Raw genomic sequence first — 18,328 nt, 5'->3', positions numbered from 1 at the left:
AGTGAAAACTGAGTAACATTCAACCATTCATGTCCACCTACAAACAACTGTTACTTTTCTCAAAGACACCCCTTGAAGCCTTCTTTGTTCCATTAGGAATATAGTGGTTTTCAGAGTTGTAAAGCCCACAAAAGCTGTGACTACTGGAAAAGCATATTTTGGTGCTCAGTCACACTGGAAGAGCAATATACCCAGTACTTTTTCACAAATTAAGGATGGCATCACCGCCAATTACCTTATGCTCCAGCACAATGGTTGTCCAAAGTATACAGGAAAACGTAAAACACTCAGGAGGAAATGTGTGTAGAATCAGAGGTGTGGCTAGACTAGCATATGAGACCCTGGAAAGGAGGATATAATATTAAGCAATTGGCCCATGGAGCATCATGCAGATGCAAAGAACACAATAATTATTGGGCCGTATGTATACCACTGGTGCTTGACTACCGTAGATTTACACTTTCGGGTAGCACAAGGCAGCTATGGAAGCAGCTATCTTCACATGTGGCAAAAGAGAGCCAGACATTAATAAAACTATAACAGATAAGTGCATTGGAATGGGCAAAGGTATTTACTTGTCTCATCTGAAGTACTGGGATTACACAAATGTTACCTGTATTATAGTACATCACGAAACAACTGAAGAGGATAGCAAACAAAGATACACCTCACAGTGACACAGGAAAGAACAGAAGTCAAGGAACTTGGGGGTTGCTCATTACAAACTGAGCTGGTATTTACAAGAAATTCCCAAAGGAATCATGTGAATCTGAAGGCTCTCATGAACCTTTCTGGCAGAAGTTAGAAACCATCCTTGCTGCAAGGGAAGCATTTGAGGCAAGATTATAGAAACGACACAGCTTGGAAAGAAACAGCAAAAGCAGGTACCATCGAGGACACCAGGAACTCAGGCACAATGACTCAGGATGAATTCACTATTTGAACAACAAACACAGACACACTTGCAAAGTATGATTTAGAAACAGAAGTGGTCAATCATAAGCAGACTCAAAGATTCTCAAAGTCCTTAGTCGAAGACATTTAGGGGAAGAGCTGTGGCCTGGTGGTTAGACCTTCTGACTGCAACCGGGGATCCTGGCTCGAATCCAGCCCGTGGTTCAACGTCCTGTGATTCTGGGTAAAAATCTTAATCTCCCTGTGCCTAAAATAATATGTAATTTCATCTGTTTCTCTTGTAAAGGCATGTCATGCATTCAGATCAAGTGTGTGATGTATACAATGACCAAAAAATAACCAAACTGGCAAGAAAAGATCCCACCATCAACAAAGAGCCCAAGAAGAAAACGAGGGAACAAACCTCATCAGTCAATAAACTAACTTACATGCCTGCCAAATATCACGCATCAGGCGTGACTCTAACGCATTTCAGTGTGGTGTTCAGCATCACCGCACTGAAATGCATTGTCACGCATTTTAATGCCTCTGACTCCTGTACCAGCGCTGAAGTAATTGGCCACGCCAGGCTGCTAGCGCGCACGCCTATGACCTGCGCCGGCTCAGCTGCTCCCTGCAGACTTGCCGGCCCGGTTGCTGACAACTGCACAGGCTCAGTCAGTAACAGTTAAGTTGATCTTGTGCACTTCTGCTAGCTGCCACGCTGAAACTCCCTCGTTGCTCTTCTAATGACTAATCATAGAGATTGATTTTGTACTTGTAGTATTCAGAAGGTATCTTTTTCTGAACCGTGGACTGTATTCCACTCTTGTAGCGGATTACACCGGCGTATGTACGTGAGAAACTGGAATATTAAGGAGGGAAATGTACATTGAATAAAGCTCAACACATGTAAGTAGTCTAATGCTTAAGTAGAAGAGGCTTTATTGAGAAATCCTGGGTTACATTTGGTAGCTGTGGACCAAAGTAAAACATGCATGTAAAGCATTTTAGTACCACCACAACAACATAAAAGGCATGAAATTAAACAGTTACAATTCACAAGCAGGTTTAGTCAAATAAGGAAAATTTAACGTAACGATTTAAATAGCTCTAAATGACAAAAATCAGTAAAGAGGTTCAGGAATTTTGAATTTTTAAACAATAAACAAAAAGTGACCATAGAAGAGTATGAAAATCTCACAAAGTCCGCATAATCTTATGAGACTGCTTTTCAAAATGGACTCTATGTGGCAGCAGTAGTTTTAGCACTGAAACAAACCTAAGCAAATATAGTTCAATTTTGGTAAATGCCCTCTTTTCTAAAAGACGATCATACCTGACTGCAGCGAAAAATGACTATGTTTCTAAATGGTGGCTGAAAGCAAATGAGCAGCTAACACATTAAATGTCACACTTTCCTGACTTGTTGCAAAAAGGTTTGTCATGTTGCTCCCAATATTCCCAAACTACCAGGACAACTTTGGGTTGTGGGGGCCCAAAACAATGATTCATTAAGAAGCAGTCGTCTCTTCCTCTGCATCAGAGTCGCAGCCTCAGCTACAGTCCGAATTTCACAAAAGCATTGGATAACTTCTTCCTGGTCATGCCTAAAGTTCTCACACTTCAAGCAGCAGCTTCTGTGATACCTATAGGCACAGGAGCAGGGAGTTAATTAAGCTCAACCATTCTCTCCAGCAAGAAGATATGGTCAACTGGTTCGTCTTCCTAGATGCCCTTATGCCCATGATTTCTAATTGGATATCAGAAGGCCAGCTTTCCTTCCCCTTTGAAACTAACTCCTAGAGGTTTGATTTTTTTCACCTTTTCTTCTGCAGCTCTGTTCTGAAATATGCCTCATTATAGACTCTGCAATTAGAGTTATACCCGCCAGAAACAGTTTAGGCAGTGTTACAAAAATAATAAAAAATGTCCACTACAAATCCAAGTTCACCTATGTATTGTTTATAAGAACTTGCATAATGCTGTGAACATGACATTTCTATGCAGTCCCTACACATAGTTAGAAATTGATGGTTATATACACACAAAGCAGGTGTTTGCTAAGGTGAAGTCTTCTTTAGTCTGAGGAAAAAGAAGCACATTTAAATTATTTTACTGCAGAGATATGTCAATTACATACTTGGCATGTCTCACTTATACACATTACGCAGCTAGGGCTTGCCGTATCCTATGCATCATTTTTGCAGGTGGCCTATTTAATATTAAAAGTCTTTAAACATGTCTAAAGGGATTGTTCTGACAGGTTCTTGTTGCAGTTTGGCCTACAGCAATACATGGATGCTGTGGTAGTCGAGTTGTCATATTTTAAAGTTTCTTATGTGAATAGTACAAAGCTGCACTACAGCCCACATACCAAATCCAACTTAAAAGCCTTGCACAGGTTGTGTACCTCTAAGTCAAATATCCCAATTTGATTTAGCTGATTACTTTCCTTTTTGTATGGGTCAGAAAATATGTACTAAGAGTTGTTTAGCAGCCTCCCATCATCAGAGTCTACATATGGCGGTAATAAATCTGTCCCTAAAAATTAAAACAGTTCAGGAAGACCACACACAAGGCATATTCCTACAATGTGAATTTTTGCCCGTGTCTTAAGAGTGTGAAGTGCTGGGAATTTCATGGTGTGGATTTGTGAGTAAGATATTTTGGAGGACACAAAAATCCATCAATTTTTTATCCAAAGGCAGACAATTCTTCAGCATTAAATGACTTCTATCAATGTACACGTGTTACAAAAGGTCAGCATAACAAATATTCTAAGTATTTCGTATGGTTTCCCAGACTACAGACATCACTATGCAGTGGATAATAAATAAAATTTGTAGAACTGCCCTACTTTCCGTTGTAGCTGTAGGTGTTCCGTTAACTAAGACATTAGGCCACCTACTGATATGTACAAACTGAAGATTCAGCATCGGCTTAAAACTGAATGTCCCTTATAAAGCATGATTCTTTCCTCAACCTCCTTTACAAAGCAGAGGACATTTATTACTCAGCTTAGTGAATTGGTTAGTTAGATGAATATTTTTCAATTTATTCTCCTCCAAAATTATTTATACTTTATCAAAGGGTGATTAAAAATATAATGTAAAGCCTATTTAGAATCCGACATTGAACCTAAATAAGTGGGGTTTAGGAGAACATTTTGTGAAATGGGAGATGTTAGCATTTTTAGAAGGATAAAAAGAGACTAGTTGTTAGATCAAACCTGGCAATAAGATCGAGGATTCAAGCTAGAATAGCTCTCTGGGAAAACCTTTGGATCCCTACAGACATGTCAAACTGGTACCAGTTTATATTTCATTGCATAACCAACAGAGATGGGAAAGGTTTACCCATGTCTAGAGCCTGTATCACATAGTTCAGCAGAGTCTAAATTACACATGTTAACCATACTCATACTAACAGCAAATTTCATTGACAATAATGCATGTCTGTGATATGTCAGTGACATTAAAGCAAGTCTATGTTGGAGCCCATGTGTAGCAGATTTGCACCTATTAGCAGAATATCAGTCTTACATGCGAGAGCATAAAATAAGATTGCAGTATAAAATATTTCGTTGTGGAAAGTACTGCAAATTGCATAGACAAGATTTTAGAAGAGTTGGCTATATAGGAATCGCCAATCATAAAGATCTGTGTCAGTGTGATTTTGATTAAAACAACTTTCCATTCAGTCAAACACGCATGATAGAATGTCAAAGAATAAAATTTGGTAACTGTATATTTGTCCCCATCTCTACTCTTATAGGAAAGCTCTCTGCACAGTGGGCCTTGGATGATGTTCTCATAGGGATGAATGACAGCTCCAAAACAAGCTTCCAGGATAAATTTGATGGTTCTGGAGATTTACAGGCTAATTGGTACAGGATTCAAGGGGGCCAAGTAGATATTGACTGTCTGTCCATGGACACAGCTCTGATGTTCAGCGAAAACATAGGTATGTATCAAGGAATAGATGCTGGTAGGTGGTCTGCTTAGCTGGTTGGTCTATGTGTTGACAAGGTAATGAAAGGGAATATATTATGGGCAAAATGTCAGCACTGGCTGTGTTGATAGCAATTAGGCGTATGGTATTTACCTCCATGGGATTTTTCTCATTACATCTTGTAAGTACATCACACTGATGAGGACCACTCAGAGAGAAGCGCCTCTTGAATATTGCCGGCTACTGTTAACCTATGTCTGTTCTTGTCTGACAGTCACCTTTAAAGTAATACTGCCAATAATCTGGGAAATTGGTTTGAACTTTTCGTTAGAATCTCTGAAACTAAAAAGTGGGCATCTCCCAGTGGCAATGTGGATAGCCATAGCTTCTACCTGTATGTTCATTTTGGGATGACATCCCTTGATAAAGGCTGCACCGAGGATGTGCGCTTTACAGATGTACATGATCATGAAATTCTCATCTGCTGGGTCTTACACGTGAGACCAGACAGATTCTTTACATCACATAGGCTTGACTTAAGGAGCTCTGGGTGTACGCTTGAATGCTGGACATTGCTCATTGTCAATACTATTGGCCTCGGATAGCAAATAATCACATTTTGTGCTATGTGACCCATTGTGAAAAGGTTCAGCGGGAAGCACTGTTGGCGTTCACATTTATCAAGAGAAAATACATTGATTGTGGCCACATAAAAACTGTGAAATTGTTTCATCTCATCTGCAGGATACAATTACTCTAATGAAAATGTCTTTTCATGATACAAGAATCCTCAACTTATAGTCTTGAATAAAAGACCTGCTGATTAGGGAGAGCAGACAGTCATTCAACTGCCCTAGTTTGTCAGTTCACTTTGAGATCCACTAAAATCTCAAGCAATCTTGTTCCAAAATGGATAAAAAATCATTTGTTCTATTCAGTATCAGAATGTAGTCCTTGACCGGTGACAATGGCACTATGCAGGTTTTTGCCACAAGGAGAGTGTACATACTCAATGCTTCCCCAATTGTTGCATCATGATTGGTGATTGTAACTTGTCTTTGCCCTATCAGGAAAGCCTCGCTATGCTGAGACCTGGGACTTCCACGTGTCTGCCTCCAGCTTCCTGCAGTTTGAGTTGAACATGGGCTGCAGTAAGCCCTTCAGTAACGCCCACAGCGTCCAGCTCCAGTATTCTCTTAACAATGGGCGTGACTGGCACCAGGTGACGCAGGAGTGTGTGCCCCCTAGCATCGGCTGTCTGCATTACACGGAAAGCTCAGTATATACATCAGAAAGGTTCCAGAACTGGAGAAGAGTCACGGTCTACCTTCCACCCTCCACCATGTATGTATGATTTCCTGAACTGGTTTCCTATCAAAGTGTCAGATTGTACTTAAGGTAATCTAATTATACGAATAATTTGTATTAAGTTGGCTATTTTGAAGCACTTGAATTCAGATGTAGACTCCCCCAAGCTATAACTGCTCTATAAACAATTTTAGCTAACAAAAATCCTAACTCAGACTGTTAAAACAATTGTTTTGCATTTTACAGGTTAGTCTTAGGGGCGGCATTCACATAATTATAGGAGCACACGAGTAAGTGTCCCATGATATAGATTGTGGGATGCTTGCTACATGAGACAGCTCCATTGTAGCATGAGCTATAAAGACCAGTGAGTAAATGCAAGACTGAAAGAGATGTCCTTCCTGTACACAGAAATGGAGTTAGAATGCGGACAGAGGCTCTGGTGCAACGATATTCGGAGCTCGAGTCAAAATGACATTTTACCATTTGGTTACTCCTTCTACCCCTAGTAACAACAAGATTGTTTTTTGAACACACTGGTTGCAATCTGGTGCCCTCTTGTGGCCATTTGTGTTGGTACTATAAGTCAGCTGATGACAGTAGATGTAACATAGCAACGGCCCTGTCAATGGCTCCAAACTAACAACTGATATATTATATATAATGCCTATTATATATATTGCCTAGTCCCATCAATTGCAACATTGGTGCTCCTCTGTGGACTTGTCAAAGCATATACCATGTCTGGTTTTGTAATACCCATATGATTGCACCTCTAAACCTTCTCTGTAGCCTCTTCAGATGATCAACACAGTATATATCTTAGGAAAGTTCTGAGCAAAAATGGGATTTCCGGGCATCTTAGCGTCAATTGACTGCACTCATGTACACCTGATGGCCTAACTTAGATAGGCACAAGTGTGCTGCAGTTGTAAAATAAAGCATTCCATCAATGTGCACATATTGTGAACTGCTGACCTTTGTATAGTGAACTACTGTGCTAGGTGTCCTGGATTCTAGAGAGCAGCAATGTGGGTCTTACATGGTGACACATCACCCTCAAAGTATTTGGTTGCTTGGTGAGTAGCAGACATATCAACCCTTCATCTTCAAGATTAAAATGCAGTATGATTGTTGTAATCCAATCTCAATACATGTCAGAAGCACCATCAAAGAGATGAAAGCCTCTTTGGTAACACTTACACGGATCAATCTGAACATGTGAAATAAATTAAATCCTTCACTCTTCATAATGATGGTGATTCTAAGCCAAGTCAACGTTGTAGCAGCCACTTCACTTGCAGCTCTCATGTCTCGTACAGTAGTTTTGTTCGACATCGAAACCTTCATTCATGTCATTCACTCCGGACATGATCTGGATGGTTGGAAAGATTTCTTCCCATAGCTTGAGGTAGAGCTTGGGTAGAGAAACACCACCTGTTGCCATACTTTTATGCTTGTGCTTGGTTATTTTCTTACATGCTTAAAATTTCAAGGTTTGGAACCTGTTTTGACTTTCTCAACATCAAGTGGATATGTTTATATCCCATTGACTTTGTCTGTTTTCTCCTTCAACAGCCATGTTCTTGTTTGCAATGTGGTCTTGATCATGAGATGGCAGTTTAGACCACCATGGTGCCTTACCACCTCCTTGACCATGACATTGAGCTCCGACTGGAGCTGATGTTGATACCCAAGTGGGTGGTACTGAAGTGTTCTCCTCTGGAATAGTCGTGACATGGGCCGGTGCCGCTAGGGGCCAAGGTGGAATCCACGCCAGTGTCAGCTCCCTGGTACATGAAGGCATCCTTTGGAAATGCTACATTAAGACCTTTATCTGCCGAAGGGTCAACAATAGCCAAGGGAATTCAGAATGCACCAGGATTAATCTCGGAGCAGCCTCGGAGTTAAAAGATGGGGTTAGAGTCGGGTCCCTTATGTGCTGATTTTGCTACTTCTCCCAAGAGTGGGAGTGCCAGTTCGGAAACAAGTCTGGCTTGGAATTCTTACATTTATGGTGGGACGTGTCCCTCGACTTCATCTTCAACTTACCTAAGAATGGTGACTTTGAGCGAAACTGGGACCTGAAGCGGGAACGGGTATAGGTTATCTGTTTGGAGTGTGACCTGCCCCTTTTCTTGTGCTCAGTTGTGTATAGTTTCATCACCTGATCCCTGATGGCCTTTAGGTGCATCAGGGGGTATTTGTAGCAGGGCTTCATGTTGGGCTTAGAACCCTAGACAGCAGAGGTAAAGCATCATGTGAATGCGGTATCAACATTTGCTTCCAACGGTCATGGCACGGTTTGAAGGCTAGTCTTTTGGGACGACATTTTCCCTAGCACTTTGTCATTGAAAAGCACTTTTGGAGGCAGCAAGACACCAACAAAAGTTGGAAGCAGAGCTCTTTAAAGAAAGAAACTGATGTTAGTTCGCAAGGGTGGTGCCTATCAATGACTCTGTTCCATCTCTTAAGGAAGCAGTGTGTGGTCACTGCGGAGTCTGATGGCACCACCTGCCGGCGTGCATGATTAATTCTTATGAAAAGTTCTGGAGCCAGTGTGGCACCTGGCGAAAGTCAAAAGATGAGGAATCTGTGGCTAGAATTATCCATCATAACAATGCAGACCTTTCGTAGTGCATCCTCTCAAAGGGACTGCTATAGCTCTCTTTGTAATTGAGAGTGTCATAAGATTTGAGGAGTCATGCTCAACACTTCAAAAGTTCAAAGTAAACTCTTTTTACATTTATGATAAATAAACATCGCTACATAAAACAGAAATCCCTTCAAAATAAGTACTGAGGAGGGCAGCTAATGGACAAGAACACTAAGATGGTGGCAGACTCACTCAACATCACAATCTTAGGAATTTGCTACTTTAACAGAATACTATAATAAGTAGGATTTGGCATGCATTCTTATCAAAACCTATATCTGTTAATGAGATTTTTTAGGTTTCTCTAAGCAGGATGGTAGAATGGCTTCAAATTTGAGTTTTTGCTCGCATTTCAGGCAGGGGATATACCGTATTTCAACGGAAGCATTAGAACTGGTAAACAATTTGGGACAGAACGCGGATGCTACAAAACAAGGCACGTCAGCTATCTGAAATGCTCTAAGGAGCGTTCTAGTATATTTATAGCATTCTTTGCTGGGAGCTCGCCTCCTTGTCACTGGCTATGTCATGCTGCAAGACCTGGAGCCAGATGTGCTGAGTGGCTACAAACCCTGAGATTCGCAAAATCACACAATTTGCTTCCACAAAATGGCCATTTCTAATGTACAAAAACCCAATTTACAAGTCAGACAAGTTTTTCCAACTTGTAAAATTGATTTTGTGACCTTTACTGAGCCGCAGTTTAAAAGTGCTAGGAAAAAGAGTGTTCTCTCCAAATCGAGATTTAGGGGCAGATGTATCAACATCCATGTTTGCGATTCTCAAATAGCGATTTTTTAAGAATCGCTATTTGAGAATTGCAAAATGGGATGTATTAAGAAAATCGCAATTTTTTTGCGATTTCTTAATATTCCTTGATTGCGATTAGCAAATTGCGAATCGCAATTAAGGAACATTTTCCCATTCATTTCTATGGGCCAGGAGGCCCGTAGGAAGGAATGGGAAGTTATTCTCAATTTGCGATTCGCAATTTGCGAATCGCAAATTGAGAATAATTTCAACGGTGCAAGGGTGTCTTAATGCACCCCTGAAATTTACATGAGTGCGCCTATGGCGCACATACATGCCCTAAGGGCATGTATGAGCGCCACATGGCACCTTTACAAATGCCAAAAAGTGCATTTGTAGAAGAAATCCCTAATTACCACCAACTACAAGTTGGTGGTAATTTGCGATTTCTTAGTGTGAAATCGCAAAACTTGATTGCTTCTTACATAGCATTTAAGGAATTGCTTTTTGCGATTCCTTAAATGCTTGCGCAAAATTAAGGAATCGCAAATTTTGCGATTTCTTAATTTTGCAATACGATTTTCTTCATACATCGCAATTGCCGATTTTTTGTCGCAAACACTGCTTTTTTGCGAATCGCAGCGTTTGCGACAAAAAAAACGGATGATACATCTGCCCCTTAGTAACCTATGTATCAATGGTCTGCAACCGCAATTCTGGTTGAGAAACATTGACCAGTTGCTGACTCTCAAAAGAAGGTGGAAACTGATTCACAGTTAGTTTGGCAGCCTCAGGGGGAGTAAGCTGTGGTCTAGGCCTCTAGGGGATGGCTGCCAGCTCATTCTGAAATGTTCCTAAACAGGAAACTTTAATTTTTCAAACACACTGCTGGTTCCGTCAACTCTGGCTGCTTAAAACAGGGTTCTTGTTTGGGAATGTAACCACAGGGATGTGGCTCTGCTATCGCTTGCAGATCACCACCCCTGTGTTTGCAGTGAATCACAGGGGATCGCAAATTGTGGCCTCCCTAATGAACATTAATTAGGGAGGTCGTTCTGAGACCCCCTACGAAGGGTTATTTTTCCAACTGACCTAATAGTACTTAGACTGCTTCGCAAAATCCCATTCCATTAGCAAAGGTTAGTGAGCAATTTGCACCCGTTTTTGGAGAATAGAATCTTTGTACACCTGGCCCTTAGCTCATTTAACCCTTTGGGTGCAGGGGTTATTCCCCTGCTGTCCTGGGGGGCGGGGGGCGTGCACATCGCCCCGGTGCTCATGCCACGGTGCTCGTGTGCTCATGACGAGCTGAGCTCGTCACGGCCACACCCGTTTCCTTAGAACGCTCACCACAGCAGGGTAATTATCCCCGCGTGTGAGCGTTCTAACGGCCATGACGAGCTCAGCTCGTCATGAACTCACGAGCACCGTGGCTCATGACGAGCTGAGCTCGTCATGAGCATGGGAGGGGTTAAAGTGTTCAGAAACCATCTCATCCAGGACCAAGCAGTGTGTTGTCATTTGTTCACTGTAGCCCCATCACTCAGCCTCTTGGGATGATATCAGCTCACACTGTGGGCTTTCTTCAAGGGATTTCAGGGACAATTCACTGCAACCACCCTGATTCCCACTGGAGTATAAAACCCTCATCTCGCTTTGACCTGTGAGCGCAGCAGGAAAGAATTTCTCCAGTGCCCCCAGGACATGCATTTAGTGGACTAGAAGAATGAGCTGGTGCAGTGGGCTCCCTCATGCCTCTGGATACCGGTGACAGTGCACCGGGTGCTCCATTGATAGCAATGCCTTTGAGCAATGTTCTCTGGATGACTGCTTTGTTAGTAAGATAGAGAGTTGGTGTTATTGTACAATGTCAAAAAATTGTGATGTTGGGCAGTGCAGGATTGATTTGTAAAAAAAAAAGTAAAAAGTGCAGTTGTCAAAAACTTTTCTTTTTCTTCCAATGGTGGAGTCCATGCTAACATCTTGAACCTTTCAATTCATTTGAGTTTCGGCACCGCCAATTAGTCCAATCTCTTATCTCCAAAGAGAATAACGTTAAAAACAAAGAAGTGCAACGGTTTATTTGGATTGGACTTTCACATACAAGTTAGTCCTGGATGATCAGGAAGGAGTGGGCTCAATTCATCCTAAGAACCGTGGATTGGGCCAGGAGAGTGTGGTACTCCGACCTACTGAGCCTGAACATTTGCCTCCAATCTGAATACCTCTCTTTGTCTCAGCAACAAGGCAGAGGCCTGCAATCAAATCTCCAGAACATCCCTCTTCAAGAATGAGCAGCATCACCTGAGCAGGTTTGATCTGCACGCTGAAGGATGGGTGTTATTGTTGCGGCTAGATCCCCATCTACACAGTCTATTTATTTAGTTCACCGGGTGACGTTTGAGCTCTTGTGTAATATCTGTGAAATTGATCCTCTTCAGGCCAACTGTCTGATGGTTAAATGTTTGTTTTATCTTTGTCACAGCACGGCTTTACAGTGGGGACCAGTAAAGGTTATTTTTTGCCCCTTTCAGCCTTTCAGTATTTGCCCAACCAATTTTTGTTATTCTAGTCACCAGCTGTGATGATTTTCTTGAAGAGGCTCATGTATGTGCCTCAAAGGTTCCTAATTTGGCACTCACTTTCTAGATGTGCATGCCCTTTGAGCTTCTGCACAGTTGCTTATAAGGATTTCTGACCATTAAGAAGGTATTCAATTTTACAATTACTTCTGCATACTGTCAGTGTACATCACAGGCGCCGGTCAGTATAACCTCTGTATACTGACTTCTTTCCAGACGAGTTGATGCTTTAAACTCATGGCTTCTCCTTGCCGAAGGTGGTGTCGCCCTTCCACTTGGGATATTCTATCACTCTTCCTGTGATTTTTGCTTCTGTCTTACCCTTCTAAGAAAGAGAAGAGGCTTCACCATCAGGACCCAAAAACAACTCTTAGGCTTTACATCAAGCACATTAAGGAGCACGGGTAGATGATCAGCTTTGTATTGACTTTGCCAGTACTTAGAAAGGAGAACCAGTTCAGACGTCTAAGTGGATTATCCTGTGCTTAAAACATAACATGACCTGGTCAGAAAAAGGAGCCTCCTAACAGCCATCAAGCTCATTCCACCAGGGCCAAGGCTATCAAGAGGACATTAGCAAGAATTAGTCTGGTGTTGGACATCTGCCAGGCTGCTCCATGTGCATCCATACACACCTTCACCTGGCTTTACTGTTTAAAAAATCAAGTCTACAGGGAGTGACATTTCACTCACTTAGTCCCACAGGCCTTCCTGGTGGAAGTACACTTCTGATAGTGGTGCACTGTGCCATGTTATCCAGTGAGATAGCTTACAGAGGAGTGTGGTAAGGTGAAATTATGTCCTGTAAATATTGTAGAGTTTATTGTCATACACCGTAGTGGCATACAGTGGATTGCTATACACTGGAGTGTTGTACAGTGTAGAGGCATATATTGGAATATCCTGTTCTGAAATAACGTGCAGTGTAGTGGCGTATAGTGGAGTGTGGTACATCTGAGTGGCGTAAAGTGAATAACTTGCAATCTGTCACGGTGGATCCATGTCTGAGGAGGCAGAAGATTTCCTAAAGAAACTGACGTCAGCATACAGGGGTGAATCTATATACAACTTTGTGCTGTAATTTCCAGAGACACTGTAAGTCCACTATGGAATCCAATGGTGTCACCTGCTGGCATACTGGAGCCAAAGCTATGAAAAGTTCCGGATCTTGTCTTGTGCCTAAGGAATTTGAAAGATGAGTTTAGATTGAGTATCCAACAGAAGGAGTATTGAAGAAAGTAAGTAATGCATTCTACTGTTCCAGAAGAGGCCTTTGAATAATGTTTGTATTATACAGAGCCAAAATGATATATTCCGCCTCATCCTCCGCTTCTGGACCCCTTCTACTCCGTGTGGGTGTGTACGCTATAAGCCATTTGAGCAGTGTAGATCTGCGAGCCCCCCAAATGCGCTCAGCCCTCTCTCCAGCAAATACAAAGCTGCACAGGGATCTGTAGACCAGGATGGAACTGCAGCATCAGGACATCGCTTGAGCAGAAGTGCAGAACCTTCTGTGCTATAAGGAGTCATACTTGTAAGACTGAAGCAGTTGGAAATGCGCGCCTTCCACCTCTGGCTCACCCGGCCACTCCATTCCCAAGTGGAACAGTGAAAATGTATTCTTTTGGGGGAAATGAAGGGGCTGGGGTAAAAGTGGTGTACCTTGGGGGCAGGGATGCTGGGGTAAGAATGAGGCTCGAAAAGTACCACATTCTTGCAACATCTTTTCAGTTGAGTGACCGAAGCTCATATAGATGATGTCTCTACTGTACTCGTCTTGTGCTAGGATGACCGGTGTGATGGAATATGGAGCGTGGGCCTGTGTTCTCTTTCACTACCTGGGAAGAAGAATCTGAGTTTAGGGTTTACTGTACACTACAGGCCTCTTAAAGTGACTTTCAGGCACTGCAAGACACATTGTAAAAGCTCTCGAAGAATGAATTATCACTTGTATTACAAGGGTCTAGGTGGATATGGGTAGAATTCATGATGCATATTTTGGTGTGGGAGGATCTGAGCAGAAACAAAGGAAATGCATTTAATCGTGATTTGAGCATTGAAGTCAAGTTTTCTGACTGCAAGTCGATTGATCTGACTCTTTTTTGTATCTAGCTCACCTCGGACACGCTTTAGATGGATTCAAAAGGACTACACTCCGGGTGCTGATATGTGGTCAATTGACAATGTGGCCTTGGCCTACGGGTGCCCATGGATGTGTTCTGGTCATGGAATCTGTGATGCAGGCCGCTGTGTGTAAGCACTACATTTTATGAAATTGGATGATTATGCAAACATAAGCCAACTGAACGGTGTATCATTCCACTAGGCAGCCAACCATCATCTTCTTTCCTACTCTGAATTCATTTCAGGTGTGACAGGGGGTTTAGTGGTCCTTACTGCGTCCCCACTGCTCCACTGCCCTCCATGCTGAAAGATGACTTCAATGGAAACCTCCACCCAGACCTGTGGCCTGAAGTGTACGGAGCAGAGAGAGGAAATTTGAATGGCGAAACAATCAAATCTGGAACTGCACTCATCTTCAAAGGGGTGAGATTGTTTTTTCGTAAAAACTTACCTTAAAGTGTCTGATTTGTTCATAGACAGGCGTCAATTCACATTCTTTACTCTGAGGTATTTTGCAGAAACTCCTCATAAGGGCTGTTTATAATTCCTTTGAGCCTGTCTACCAACCAACCTAAAAGTATCTCCCTCAAATCTCCCCTTTCATTTAGAAAGGCGTAACTACAGAGTTTCTCTGTAAAGTAGAGTTTAAATTGCACAATCAAACGATCTGCATGACCACCCTCAGTATGCTGATAAATAATAAAGGTACTCTTTTCAGAATTTGAAATACAAAATATCCTATGTGCAAAACTCAGTTCAAATGCCCACCTCTAGAGGACTCATGGGTTGCAGATTTCACTCTATCCTAGTTGGTTTTAGCCATGGTCATGAAATAGTTTTCCAGTGGAAATTAAATAACAATCTCACCACCACTGGATTTATTACCTTGTTAACCTAATAATGGGCATTATATTGTGGTTGTATATCACAGATGTGTACATTTTCTCCAAACTGGCAACCAGGGGGTTATTGGCTAATAACATCCGCATACTTCGTTTATTCTCCTTCTGATTGAGTAAGAGGTTCTTTCAAATCGTGTACAACTGATGAAGCTGTGTCATTATGCTTTAGTCACTGGTACAGGACTTGAAGATTCTAGCAAAATACTACAGGGATTTTGTGCCTCAACACAGTAGCATGTTCATTCGCTTTCTGAACAGAGTTGGTCGATATTTCATTCAAACTCTGGCATAGGCTAAGATTCAGTCCAATTACCCTGGTGCATATTGATAAAATATCTTAGCTACTGTTTCAGTGGTTTGCTATATTTCTCACTTTGTCCATTGATTATGAAGTCAATGCTGTAGAAAAATAACTTCAAAATGTACAGAACCTCGCACTGATTTAAAAATGAAGGCTGTATAAAGAGTGCTGTTCTTTATAATGGAGGTGTGCTAATTTGAGAGCGGACAATGAGCTAGTTAAAATTAGGATATGAACAATTTAAAAAAGACATGTATTTCCAATTAAAATACTGGTGTGTGTGTATATACATTTGTAAGATATAAAAACTGGTGTAAGGTTTCACACCCAACGCAATCTCATTCTCTGGATACCAGTCCAGAGCCATCATATATAAACACTGAGAGTTCAGTACCCATATAAAATCCATAAGTGTCTCACAATGATGTACTCGGATGATTAATCACAGATTCTCTGTGGGCTTTAACACAATTTTTACAGCTAACACGTTTCACGGCCTGTGTCGCTTCATCAGAGCTGATAAAATCTGACCATTCCCGCTCTCCAAGCTCCTGTGGATGTCACGTACTTTTAAACTGTCTCTTCCTTCTATTCTCCTTTGCCTCACAGGTCTTTGTCATCTATGTCACTGTATGTATCTGCGTAACATTCAAAATGGAAATGCTTCACCACTCGGTCTCACTGTCTTACGACCGCTCACTTAGTATTCTGAAGCTCCCTTTTAAAATCACAAATCCCTCTCTTCATTCCTTTGCATTCCCATGATAAGGGCACATCCTGATCCAAGTGTTTTTTACACTTCTGCGTCTTTCTAAGTATTTTAGGAAGCCTTGAGATACTGGAAAGAATCATCTCAGCATGACAATGTCTACATAACATTGAAGACTGCGTGCACCGGGTCCTAACTTATGTACATGTGCCTCTTTTGCTTCTGAAGATAGGCTTTCTGTTCTCACCACAGTATGAAGGCTGAAGGTAGTATGGTCTTTAGCACCTTCAGACCATGGTTATTTTAGCCCCTCCCATGCTGGTGACGGAACCGCTCTGTCACCAGCCACGGACGCGCTGTGCTGGTGACAGAGCGGTTCCGTCACGGCCCGCTCGGCGCTCCTGCGCGGAGCGGATTCTGCGCCTGCGCTGGATCTTCTGTTGAGCGGGCGAGGCCGTGACGGAACCGCTCCGTCATCAGCACAGCGCACCCGAGGCTCATGATGGAGCGGTTCCGTCACCAGCATCGGAGCGCCGTGCGGCCCCCCCACACCCCTAGCGCTGTGGCGGAATTGCCGCCGCAGCGAAGAGGTTAAGCAAATAGTGTCTTTTTCCAGGGGAGAGGATGTAGCCTTATGGCTAAAGAGGTCGTCCTCGAAGCTGGGGACCCGGGTTCCAGTCTCTGCAACGACGCTCAACATCATGTGATTCTGGGCAAATCACTTAATCTCCCCATGCCTAACAAAAATGAATGTCTCCTACTGTAACGAGACTGGTGCTCATATAAAGTGCTCTGATACCCGATGTCTCGGGTCTAGTTCGCGCTATCTAAAGCATATATGTTGCATAGGGTGTACACTGTTTTTAGATGATACATTGTAATACTCTGTGGTGCATTTCTCAGGAGAGTTTCACTGTCTGCAAATAGTGTAGTACAGAGTAAACTCTCTCCTTTGAGTAAACACTATTTATAGTACCCACTTTTCTGTTCATATCCACTTAATTTCTCACTGTAGGTTTGGTGACTGTGAGGGGTTTGATAGAAGCTGTCCATAGAGGGGCATTACGTTTGGAACAGAAGTTGAGTGTGTTGAGTAACTTGGCTTTCTCTGAACAGTTATAGATTGAACATTGCATGTAATGAGGGTTCCTTTTTATTGTTATTGATAGTTATTGTGAACTGGCTACCCGTGAAGTGTATGGTATAAGGTCAATGTTGTACATAACACATGCTTGCCTAAGGGAGTTGTATCTGTGTTGGCATTAATGATGCTTCATATTATTCTGATCTATTTTGTACTAACTTTTAGGCCTCTAATGCCATACTAGTTTATAGAGCAATGTGTACAAAAGAAGCTTGGATAATGTCTTCAGTGATGTTATCAATGATGTCATCAATGATGTCCCAATGATGTTATAAAACATATCATGAGTGATGTAACATATGAGGTCATAAGCAGTGCATGGCAGGGGCACAATTTATAGTTTGCTCTTCTAACTAAAACTGGTGAATTTCTATAGTTTTTTTAGTTCATGTTGTGACTGACATATTCACCTAACTATGAAGTCACTTTAACATTTGTTTTTTTCAGTGAATTTCGAAGTTTTTTTTAGACAAAAATAGATGTTTTTATCAATATTACTATAACTTTAGTTTTTTCCAAAGAATTTCTATGGTTTTAAAAAAAATCAAAAATAGATCTTTTTATCATACCTAACTACATTACTTTAACCTTTGGTATTTTCAGTGAATCTCTAAGATTTTTTTCAAAATAAATGAATATTTCATTTTCAATGTATATATGGTAGGATGACTAAAGGTTGTATTGTGTCTGCACACATCATTTCCAAAGTGAATTTGTATTGTGCCATACTAGTTTTATTAGTAGTCGTAGTAGTAGTAGTGTGTAGGTGATGCGTGTCCATACTAGTATGTGAAGTGGGAGTAATCTCTCTTCTAAGATCTTTTCTCAGACTCAAATAATGTATAATTCTGTTGTATGACTTTGTATTGTACCACTAACTCTGATGGCTCTGACCGCTCACCAGAATGATTTGTTGCCATTGGCTTCACAGACAGTTTTGCAGCGTGAATCTTAATGGATTCACTATGCTGTGCATTATTCCGCGGTCTAGTGGTTGGGTCCGG

The 18,328-nt window shown here is 41.7% G+C and overlaps 1 protein-coding gene across 1 annotated transcript in view; it reads left to right on the top strand.

Annotated features, from left to right (window-relative positions):
• RELN (reelin) overlaps positions 1–18,328 on the top strand; it is a 1,711,021-nt gene that overhangs the window by 1,324,470 nt on the left and 368,223 nt on the right. Inside the window, exons 33-36 of the mRNA XM_078679027.1 lie at positions 4,672–4,860; positions 5,919–6,192; positions 14,257–14,397; positions 14,514–14,691. Coding sequence (XP_078535153.1) covers positions 4,672–4,860; positions 5,919–6,192; positions 14,257–14,397; positions 14,514–14,691 — 782 coding nt within the window. The remainder of the gene's footprint in view (positions 1–4,671; positions 4,861–5,918; positions 6,193–14,256; positions 14,398–14,513; positions 14,692–18,328) is intronic.

Source organism: Lissotriton helveticus, chromosome 1_1 (genome assembly GCF_964261635.1).
Source record: "Lissotriton helveticus chromosome 1_1, aLisHel1.1, whole genome shotgun sequence".
Classification (NCBI taxonomy): Eukaryota; Metazoa; Chordata; class Amphibia; order Caudata; family Salamandridae; genus Lissotriton; species Lissotriton helveticus.
This window is presented reverse-complemented; position numbering and strand designations above follow the sequence as displayed.